The sequence below is a fragment of the Schistocerca serialis genome, chromosome 11, assembly GCF_023864345.2.
Source record: "Schistocerca serialis cubense isolate TAMUIC-IGC-003099 chromosome 11, iqSchSeri2.2, whole genome shotgun sequence".
Lineage (NCBI taxonomy): Eukaryota > Metazoa > Arthropoda > Insecta > Orthoptera > Acrididae > Schistocerca > Schistocerca serialis.
This window is the reverse complement of record NC_064648.1, coordinates 100,888,555-100,900,649: the sequence shown is the minus strand read 5'-3', so window position 1 is coordinate 100,900,649 and position 12,095 is coordinate 100,888,555. Positions and strand designations below refer to the sequence as shown.

Below are 12,095 nucleotides of genomic sequence, written 5' to 3'. Positions count from 1 at the left end.
CCATTCCCCATCAGAAGTTAGCGATTGCTAGAACTTTTCTGTGTATCTAAAATCAATGTCTGTATTTATTTTATGTGACTCCCTATTCCTTTATGTAATAATTATTATGGTTTTTATATAAATTACACTTGCCCCTCTATAGAGCACACATGATAATACATCATCATGGTTCTAGTCTTGCAAAGGTTTATTCCCCAGTCTCCACACTGTAAAGCATGTTGCAAATTAACTAGTCGTTTACTAATCGCATTCAGTTCACATTCAGGACAAATTTTCTGACAAATTTCAATGTGTCTGAGATCTTTTGCCACTAAAAACCATATTACAGAACAGATTTCACATTTTGGACGATTTTCAGTTACAAAGCTCGTTCTGAATGGCTACTGTAGGTGAACAGTGTGTGCTGTGGCTTTCCCTTGGACACTGCTCATATATCATTAATTATAAGTGAAAATCAGAATATTATGGGCATTCTACAGCATTAATGTATTTCATTAACTGGTTTTTAGTTTTCAGGGCCGTCACCATAATCAAACTGATAATTATCATCAAAGAGGATAGAATATTGATGAATAACATTGAAAATTGAAACCATTAAACAGTAATTAAATATAAGGGCAGTGTAGGGTAAGAAACCAGAAAAGCATTACCACTAAACCTTGGGAAAGAAAGGTGTGTGCCGATGGGGGTGGGGGAGAGGGGGAGAGGGGGGGAGGGGGCAGAGGTAGGGGGAGGGAGGCGGAGAAGGGGTCATGAAGATGAAGTGAAAGGGATGACAACAATATTAGGAGTGATTTAAACTCAAAAGCGAAGATATGCATTTTGTAGAATACAACTGCAAAACTAATGTTACCATGTTGACAGCTGACCCAGTATACACTGGACCTGAGATGACCTGACTGGAGCATGGAACACTGCTCCTGCAGCCAGGCAGCATGGCTTTACCTCTAGTGGGGGATGTTCGCAGCAGCCTGCACAGCCCTCCGATTCCTCCAAACTTCTCAATTTCTGCGACGGCCGCGTACCCTTGCAGCTCCGAAAGGTGTTGCAGCTCCTGGATTGTGATTCCATACCGTGGGCGCTGCTCCTCACTTATAGACATATCCACTTTCGTCTGGAACACAATCAACAAATGTTAATTCACATGGTGCATGTACTCAAATGTAGTGTGCCTCCAATTAATGTAACCAACGTTTTTGCATTGACTTCACAAATAGAGAAATTTCCATCAGAAATCTATTATTATTATTTCTTTCCTTTCTCAGACATTATGTCTGGTTAAAAATGGAAAGTGACGCGGACCTTGATCAAGCGTGACTTCCTTTTAACTGTACGGTATATGTTACATTGCATTTAGGAACTTTTGGGTAATTGAACATGTATCAATAATTACAGATTTCTGTAGTTGTATATATACATTTGGATGTAGCTGTATTGCATTGATGTACTGGTGGATATTGTGTGGTATGACTCCTGTAGTTGACAGTATAATTGGTATAATGTGAACTTTATCCTGATGCCACATGTCCTTGACTTCCTCAGCCAGTTGGATGTATTTGTCAATTTTTTCTCCTGTTATCTTCTGTATATATGTTGTATTTGATATGGATATTTCAATTAGTTGTGCTAATTTCTTCTTTTTGCTATATTGTCATGTCTTCTGGTGTATTCTGTATTTGCTAATATTGTACACCTGCTTGTGATGTGATATACTGTTTCTGTTTGTTTTTTGCAAAGTCTCCATTTATCTGTTGTGGTATTGGGATCTTTAATAATATGATTGCTGTAATATCTGGTGTTTATTGTTTGATCCTGTATTGCAATCATGAAACCTTCCATTTCACTATTTATCTTGCCTTTTCTTAGCCATGTGTTGGATTTGCCTTGATCGATGCGGGGCTGTGTTAGATGATATGGGTGCTTGCCATGTAGTGTTTTCTTTTTCCAATTTTCTTTCTTCATATCTGTTGATGTTATGTGATCTAAAGGTTTGTAGAAGTGGTTATGAAATTGCAATGGTGTAGCCAATGTACTTATATGAGTGATTGCATTGTGTATTTTGCTAGTTTCTGCTTGTTCTAGAAAGAATTTTCTTAAATTGTCTACCTGTCCATAATGTAGGTTTTTTATGTCGATAAATCTCCTTCCTCCTTCCTTTCTACTTAATGTGAATCTTTCTGTTGCTGAATGTATGTGATGTATTCTATATTTGTGGTATTGTGATTGTGTAAGTGTATTGAGTGCTTCTAGGTCTGTGTTACTCCATTTCACTATTCCAGATGAGTAGGTCAATATTGGTACAGCATAAGTATTTATAGCTTTTGTCTGGTTTCTTGCTGTCAATTCTGTTTTCCGTATTTTTGTTAGTCTTTGTTTATATTTTTCTTTTAGTTCTTCTTTAATATTTGTATTATCTATTCCTTATTTTTTGTCAGTATCCTAGATATTTATAGGCCTCTGTTTTTTCCATCCCTTCTATGCAGTCGCTGTGCTTATCCAATATATAATAATCTTGTTTAGTGTGTTTTCTCTTGACTATGTTATTTTTCTTACATTTGTCTGTTCCAAAAAGCCATATTTATATCATTGCTGAATACTTCTGTTATCTTTAGTAATTGGTTGAGTTGTTGATTTGTTGCTGCCAGTAGTTATAGATCATCCATGTATAGCAAATGTGTGATTTTGTGTTGGTATGTTCCAGTAATATTGTATCCATAATCTGTATTATTTAGCATGTTGGATAGTGGGTTCAGAGCAAGGCAGAACCAGTAAGGACTTCATGAGTCTCCTTGGTATATTCCACGCTTAATCTGTATTGGCTGTGATGTGGTATTATTTGAATTTGTTTGGATATTAAGTGTGGTTTTACAATTTTTCATTACTATGTTTAGGAACTGTATCAATTAAGGATCTACTTTGTTTCTTTCCAACATTTGTAGTAACTATGAGTGGGGTACACTATCAAAAGCTTTTTGGTAATCAATGTATGCATAGTGTAGCGACCTTTGTTTAGTTTTAGCTTGATATGAATTGTGAATTGTGGTTTATTAGTATCATAACGTACATAATCTAAATCATTTGATTTAGGTACAGGAGACACGTCAAAATTTTAGTAAAGTTTTACGTACAACACCTGATTTTAACAAATGGTACCATAACAATAATACAATATAAAAATACACATACAATAAAAAGCTAACAATTAATTACAACAACTGTTTTTAACAAATGGTATCATAATAATAATACAATTTTGTTACTCATACAATAAAAGACTTTCTCAAATTATCATGTCATCCTCTATGAATTCTTCTACTGATAGTAGCAGTTATCCCACAGAAACTGCTGTAGCCTTATTTTTAGACTCTCTGGCTTCATATTAAGCCCATTAGCTTGTTATATATTGTCATCCTAATATACTGTGGAGTTCGTGCATATAATTTAAAATGGTGTGTGGGTAACATAAAATTATTTTTATTTCTTGTGTTGTAGGTGTGGTTAAAATGATTTTCCTCAAATAATTTTTGTCTGCTGTGTACAAAGACTGTTGTCGTTAAAACTTCCTGGCAGACTAAAACTGTGTGCCTGACCGAGACTCGAACTCAGGACCTTTGCCTTTCGCGGGCAAGTGCTCTACCATCTGAGCTACCATAGCATGACTCACGCCCGGTACTCACAGCTTTACTTCTGCCAGTATCTCGTCTCCTACCTTCCAAACTATTGTTGTTGTTGTTGTTGTTGTTGTGGTCTTCAGTCCTGAGACTGGTTTCATGCAGCTCTCCATGCTACCCTATCCTGTGCAAGTTTCTTCATCTCCCAGAACCTACTGCAACCTACATCCTTCTGAATCTGCTTTGTGTATTCATCTCTTGGTCTCCCTCTACGATTTTTACCCTCGACGCTGCCCTCTAATGCTAAATTTGTGATCCCTTCATGCCTCAGAACATGTCCTACTAACCGGTCCCTTCTTCTTGTCAAGTTGTGCCACAAACTCCTCTTCTCCCCAATTCTATTCAATACCTCCTCATTAGTTATGTGATCTACCCATCTAATCTTCAGCATTCTTCTGTAGCACCACATTTCGAAAGCTTCTATTCTCTTCTTGTCCGAACTATTTATCGTCCATGTTTCACTTCCATACATTGCTACACTCCATACAAATACTTTCAGAAACGACTTCCAGACACTTAAATCTATACTCGATGTTAAATTTCTCTTCTTCAGAAACGCTTTCCTTGCCATTGCCAGTCTACATTTTATATCCTCTCTACTCCGACCATCATCAGTTATTTTACTCCCCAAATAGCAAAACTCCTTTACTACTTTAAGTGTATCACTTCCTAATCTAATTCCCTCAGCATCACCCGACTTAATTCGACTACATTCCATTATCCTCGTTTTGCTTTTGTTGATGTTCATCTTATATCCTCCTTTCAAGGCAATGTCCATTCCGTTCAACTGCTCTTCCAAGTCCTTTGCTGTCTCTGACAGAATTACTATGTCATCGGCGAACCTCAAAGTTTTTATTTCTTCTCCATGGATTTTAATACCTACTCCGAATTTTTCTTTTGTTTCCTTCACTGCTTGCTCAATATACAGATTGAATAACATTGGGGAGAGGCTACAACCCTGTCTCACTCCCTCCCCAACCACTGCTTCCCTTTCACGTCCCTTGACTCTTATAACTGCCATCTGGTTCTGTACAAATTGTAAATAGCCTTTCGCTCCCTGTATTTTACCCCTACCACCTTTAGAATTTGGAAGAGAGTATTCCAGTCAACATTGTCAAAAGCTTTCTCTAAGTCTACAAATGCTAGAAACGTAGGTTTGCCTTTCCTTAATCTTTCTTCTAAGATAAGTCATAAGGTACGAAGACTATAATTTCATAAATGTATATGGAGGGAACTGTTAGGATTTGCAGTTCCAAAATAATGAGCGACAAGATTCTGTTTGTTGTGCACTACACATGTATCTTATAATTTTCTTTTGCAGTTTCAGTATTCAAGATACACTACTTGAATTTCCCCAAAAAATGATACCGTACCTAGTGACAGATTCAAAATAACTATGATATGCTATTTTTCGTGTACTCATGTCAGTAGAGTTTGCTAGTATTTGCGTTGCAAATGCAAAGCTGCTTAGTTTATTTAATAGGAACTCAATATGTGTACTCCAGTTTCAGTTGTTGTCCACAGTTAGTCCTAGGAATTTGACTGTCTTAACTTCTTCCATAGGATGATTGTGATGATGTATTTTAAGATACACACATTTCAAATGTTTGGTTTTGAAATGTACCATATTGGTTTTTGCAATGATCAGTTTCAAGCCATTTAACTGGAATCAGTTTTCTAGAGTACCCATTGTGCTCACAATGGAGCTCTGAATTTTTTATGCATCATCTTCAATTAAAACAGAAGTGTCATCCGCAAACAGAACTGACGGGGAATTTATATTTATGGGCAAGTCATTTATATAGAATAGGAACAAGATTGGCCCCAAAATGGACCCTTGAGGCACACCTTGTGATACTGTATTCCATTTAGAATAATAATTCACTGCATTTGATGTGACACTTACCCTTTGCTTTCTGTTGTGGAAGTATGATGTGACCCATTTCAGAGCTTTGTCCTTAATCCCATATTTGTTTAATTTGTAGATAAGCAAGTCATGGTTCACTGAGTCAAATGCTTTTGAAAGATCACAGAAGATACCAGCTACTTTACTCCTCTGATCCAATGATTTGCATATCTTCTCAATAAAGTTATTTACTGCATCCAGTGTGTTTTTTCCTTGTTGGAATCCAAATTGGTTACTTACAATAGTATCATTTTTTACGATAAAATTTTTGATCTGATTTGCAGCTACTTTCTCTAACACTTTTGACAGGATTGGGAGAATAGAAATAGGGCGATAGTTTCCCATATCTTCCCTCAACCCTTTTTTGAACAGAGGTCTCACTTCGGCATATTTTAACACATCAGGAAAGCAGCCCTGTTCAAAAAATTGGTTGATTATTTTAGCAAGCGGGGGTGCTATTATGTCATATACTGCTTTAATCACTTTACTTGGTGTCCCATCCCACCCAGCAGAATTTTTATTTTTTAATGACAATATAACATTTTTCACATCCTTTATTGCGACTTTTTTAAAATCTGTGAGATATTCAGCTTCTTGGTCGAGTCCAAAGGGATTTACTTTACTCTGATATCCTGCTACAACTTCTGACTTTGCTACATTTATGAAGAATTCATTTAAACACTGATATTTGAGCTGGGTTTACAACAACATTATCATCTACTTTAATCTTAGTTATTTAATTACTACTGACTTCAACACCTCTGCAGCTATTATCAGTTGCTCTTTACATCCTCGTGCTCCTTTGCAGCAGCCTTTTTGTTTTTCATTTATAATTTTGTTCCGTGTTGTATGTGTCATTAATTTCTGTGTAATGACTGAAGTTAATATTTTGTGTATTGTTGGTAGGCATGTTATAGGGTGATATTTTGCTGGGTTTGCTGTGTCTGCTTGATCTTTAGGTTTCAGGTAAGTTGTTCCTTGTGTAAATGTATCAGGGAATGTATATGGATTTACTATGTAACTGTTAAATAATTTATATCAAAAAACAAAGATTCTGTAACTTACCAAATGCAAGCATTGGTACGTCGATAGAGACAATAACAAACACACACACAAATTTCAAGCTTTCGCAACCCACGGTTGCTTCATCAGGAAAGAGGGAAGGAGAGGGAAGGAGAGGGAAAGACAAAAGGATGTGGGTTTTAAGGGAGAGGGTAAGGGGTCACTCCAATCCCGGGAGCAGAAAGACTTACCTTGGGGGGGAAAAGGGACAGGTAAACACTCGTGCACACACACACATATCCATCCGCACATATACAGACACAAACAGACATATTTAAAGGTCAAATTTAGTTAGATGTGAATGTGTTGAGGTGAACTTCTTTAGCCAGAAATTTGCTATTTTATCTTTTCCAGGGGCTTTCCAATTGTGCGTAGAATTAATTGCTCGGGTGACTTTATGTTGCAAAACTATCACTTCAGGCATTTGTGGTATCATCTTGTATGTGGCCTTTTTTTTTTTTTTTTTTTTTTTTGTCGTTTTAGGGCGCAAAACTTCTATGGTCATTAGCGCCCAGCCCGTGACGTAGAAAACAGAAAGGGGTTGGTTGTCCCCAAAAAAAGCTTCAAATGACTGACGTCATTTCACTGTCACTAATAAACTGTAGAACGCGGTCAGCTGAGCGCGTGTCATCTGCTAAAATCGACGATATATCAGGCGATAGCTGTAGACGGGACCGTAACGGATTAAAATAGGGGCATTCAATTAAAAGGTGTCTGACCGTCCACAGCTGAGAGCAGTGGGGACAGAGTGGGGGAGGATCACCGCTTAAAAGATGTCGATGACTAAAAAGACAGTGCCCTATCCGGAGTCTAGCTAAAATTACCTCCTCCCGACGACGCGTTCGGGAGGAAGAGGTCCAAGCGCAAGGAAGGGCTTTCACTTCCCGCAATTTATTATGGGGAAGTGTTGACCAATGCGCATGCCATAAATGAGCAACTTGGCGACATAAACCGCTCCGTAGATCGGTAAACGGAAGAGACTGAATAGCTGGCCGAGGAAGAGAGACTGCAGCCTTGGCCACTATATCGGCCGCCTCATTCCCACAGATACCAGCGTGTCCCGTGAGCCAGAGGAACGCCACTGAGACGCCCCCCAGGTGGAGCGAGCGCAGACAGTCCTGAATCCGGTGGACCAGAGGGTGCACAGGGTAAAGAGCTTGGAGACTTAGGAGAGAGCTGAGAGAATCTGAGCAGATTACGTACTGTATCCGCTGATGGCGGCAGATGTAGTGGACAGCCTGGAGAACAGCGTAAAGCTCTGCAGTATAAACCGAACACCGGTCGGGAAGCCGAAAGTGATTTGGGGTGTCGCCAACAATATAGGCACTCCCTACACCTAACGATGTTTTCGAGCCGTCGGTGTAAATAAATGTGGCGTCCGTCATTTGTGCACATAGAGCAGCAAATGCCCAACGGTAAACAAGTGTAGGGGTACCATCCTTGGGAAATTGACATAGGTCTCTGAGCAAGTCGATCCGGGGACGGAGCCAAGGCGGTGCTGTACCCCAAGTTGTCAAGAAGGTTTTAGGAAAGCGGAAGGAAAGAGAATGGAGCAGTTGACGGAAGCGGACTCCCGGGGGTAGTAGGGAGGAGGAGCGGCCTGCATACCCGACATCAAAGGAGGCATCGAAAAAAAGGTTATGGGCTGGATTAGCAGGCATGGAAGACAGATGGATAGCATAACGACTCAGAAGGACTGCCCGCCGATTGGACAGCAGAGGTTCAGCAGTCTCAGCATAAAGGCTTTCCACAGGGCTGGTGTAAAAAGCTCCAGACACTAAACGTAATCCACGGTGGTGGATAGAGTCGAGACGCCGAAGAATAGACGGCCGAGCAGAGGAGTAGACTATGCTTCTATAATCCAATTTCGAGCGCACTAAGGCGCGATAGAGGCGGAGAAGGACCACTCGGTCCGCTCCCCAGGAGGTACCATTCAGGACACGGAGGGTGTTAAGGGAACGCAGACAGCGAGCCGAAAGATAGGAAACGTGGGAGGACCAGCACAGTTTTCTGTCAAACATAAGACCCAAGAATTTAGCGACGTCGGAAAATGGAAGGTTGACAGGACCTAGATGTAAGGAGGGCGGAAGAAACTCCTTACGTCGCCAAAAATTAACACAAACGGTCTTACTGGGTGAGAAACAGAAGCCGGTTTCGATGCTCCACGAGTGGAGGCGATCGAGACATCCTTGAAGATGTCTTTCAAGAAGGCTGGTCCGTTGAGAGCTGTAGAAGATCGCAAAATCGTCCACAAAGAGGGAGCCTGAGACATCAGGAAGGAGACAATCCATTATTGGATTAATGGCAATGGCAAACATTACAACACTCAGCACGGAGCCCTGGGGTACCCCGTTTTCTTGGGAGAAAGTACGGGAGAGAGTAGTGTTCACCCGCACCCTAAATGTGCGCTCTGCCATAAATTCGCGAAGAAAAAGGGGCAGCCGGCCTCGAAAGCCCCAAGAGAACAGTGTGCGGAGGATGCCTGTCCTCCAACAGGTATCGTATGCTCTCTCCAGATCAAAAAATATTGCTACCGTTTGGCGTTTCCGGAGAAAATTGTTCATGATATAAGTGGAGAGAGCAACAAGATGGTCAATGGCAGAACGATGCTTTCAGAATCCACATTGGGCTGGTGTTAAAAGACTGCGGGATTCCAGCCACCAAGCTAAACGGTAATTCACCATACACTCCAAAATCTTACAGACACTACTCGTGAGAGAAATGGGGCGATAGCTAGAGGGGAGATGTTTGTCCTTTCCAGGTTTCGGAACGGGAACGACAATAGCTTCCCGCCATCGCCTGGGAAAGGTACTGTCGGTCCAAATTCGATTATAAAGGCGAAGGAGGTAACGCAGGCTATGGGTTGATAAATGCAGCAACATTTGGACATGGATACCATCAGGTCCTGGGGCGGAGGAGCGAGAAGAAGAGAGGGCATGTCGGAGTTCCCGCATGGAGAAAACAGTATTGTAGCTTTCGTGAATTTGAGAGGAGAAAGCAAGATGTCGCACTTCCGCTGCACGTTTCTTCGGGAGAAACGCTGGCGGGTAATTTGAAGAGCTCGAAATCTCAGCAAAGTGCTGACCCAATGAGTTAGAAATTGCGACGGGGTCCACTAAGGTATCATGCGCGACAGTGAGCCCAGAGACCGGGGAGAAACTAGGCGCCCCTGAGAACCGTCGAAGCCGACTCCAAACTTCCGAGGAGGGAGTGAAGGTGTTAAATGAGCTAATAAAGAATTTCCAGCTTGCCTTCTTGCTATCGCGGATGACGCGACGGCATCGCGGACGGAGCTGCTTATATCGGATACAGTTGGCCAAAGTTGGATGGTGACGGAAAATGCGAAGAGCACGTCGCCGCTCACGTATTGCGTCATGGCATGCCTCGTTCCACCAAGGAACTGGGGGGCGCCGGGGCAATTCGGAGGTGCGTGGTATTGAACGTTCCGCAGCTGTGAGAATAACGTCGGTAACATGTGTGACCTCATCGCCGACGCTGGGAAAGCGACGGTCATCGAATGTCGCTAGAGATGAAAAAAGTGTCCAATCGGCTTAGGCAAACTTCCAGCGTCGCGAGCGCATATATGGCAGTTGAGGCTGCAGTCTAAGAACACATGGAAAGTGGTCACTCGAGTGTGTATCATCAAGGGCGAACCATTCAAAGCGCCGAGCTAGCGGAACAGTACCGACCGCAAGGTCCAAATGAGATAAATTTGCCGTGGAGGCAGACAAAAATGTGGGGACCCCAGTGTTGAGGCAGACGAGATCCGCTTGGTGGAAGACGTCTAGCAATAGTGAGCCACGTGGACAAGGATGTGGAGATCTCCAAAGCGGGTGGTGGGCATTGAAGTCCCCAACCAGCAAATAGGGGGGTGGAAGCTGATCAAGAAGATGAAGGAGATAAGCTCGTGCCATTGGTGTAGACGATGGAATGTATACCGTACAAAGAGAGAACGTGTATCCAGAAGGGGAAAGACGGACGGCGACAGCTTGGAAGGAACTGTTTAAGGGGATTGGGTGATAATGGAGAGTATCATGGAGCAGAATCATGAGTCCTCCATGGGCTGGAGTGCCTTCAACAGAGGGGAGGTCATATCGGACGGACTGAAAATGAGGGAGAACAAAGCGGTCATGGGGACGCAGCTTTGTTTCCTGAAGACAGAAGATGACCGGCGAGTAGGATCGTAGGAGGATCGACAATTCATCCCGACTGGCGCGAATGCCGCGGATATTCCAGTGGATAATGGACATAGGGTGAACAGAAAATGGAGGAACGTGACCAAGGGTGCTGTCAACTCTACGACTGCCCAGAGCTTGCGACCGACAGCATGGAATGGCATTCAGTCGAAGGCAGAAGATCCTGATCCATAGGTTGGTCAGGAGCAGCTCCTGCCACCAACGATCGCCCAGTTGACCGGCCACCAGCAGTGCGCCTCGGCGACACAGAAGATGGCCGAGGGCGATTTCCGCCAGGTGGTGCTGTAGATGGGACACGCCTTGGGGGAGAAGGAGAGGAACTGTGTTTCTTCGTAGCCTTCTTGGAAGTATGATGTTTAGATGAAGGAGGAACCGATGGTTGTGAAGTTGCAGTACATAAAAACTCTTCACGCGAATGCTCTTTTTTCGAAGACTTGGCGTCTGACTTTTGGGCTCGAGAATTAGCAGAACCCGATGAAGGGTGAGCCATAGAGTGGGCAGGCGAAAGTGGTGAGGTTGAACGGGCGATCTTTGCGCTGGCCGATCTGACAACCGTGGTACTAAATGTGAGGTCGCAAGTCTGCGTGGCCACCTCCTTTGTTGGCCGAGGAGAAGCAAGGACAGTGCTGTATTTTCCTTTCTGAGGCACGGTGGGCTGTCGACTGGCGAGTAACTTTCGAGCAGCAAAGGTCGACACCTTTTCCTTCACTCTTATTTCCTGGATGAGCTTTTCATCCTTAAAAACGGGGCAATCTCGAGAGGAAGCAGCGTGGTCACCCATACAGTTGATGCAGCGAGGGGATGGAGGTGGACAAGCACCCTCATGGGCATCCTTGCCACACGTAACACATTTGGCCGGATTGGAACAGGACTGGCTGGTGTGATTGAACCGCTGACATCGATAGCAACGCGTAAGGTTTGGGACATAAGGGCGAACGGAAATTATCTCATAGCCTGCTTTGATTTTTGATGGGAGTTGAACTTTGGCAAATGTCAAGAAGACAGTGCGGGTTGGAATGATGTTCGAGTCAACCCTTTTCATAACCAGATGAACAGCCGTGATGCCCTGGTCAGACAGGTAGTGCCGAATTTCTTCGTCAGACAATCCATCGAGGGAGCGTGTATAAACGACTCCACACGAGGAATTTAAGGTACGGTGCGGTTCCACCCGGACAGGGAAGGTGTGGAGCACAGAAGTACGCAGCAATTTTTGAGCCTGGAGGGCACTGTGTGTTTCTAACAACAGGGTGCCATTCCGTA

At 42.8% G+C, this 12,095-nt stretch overlaps 1 protein-coding gene across 1 annotated transcript in view; it reads right to left on the bottom strand.

Moving 5' to 3' along the window:
- Positions 1-12,095, bottom strand: part of LOC126426488 (plasma membrane calcium-transporting ATPase 3-like) — a 595,967-nt gene that overhangs the window by 548,997 nt on the left and 34,875 nt on the right. Inside the window, exon 2 of the mRNA XM_050088398.1 lies at positions 946-1,114. Coding sequence (XP_049944355.1) covers positions 946-1,102 — 157 coding nt within the window. The 5' untranslated portion in view covers positions 1,103-1,114. The remainder of the gene's footprint in view (positions 1-945; positions 1,115-12,095) is intronic.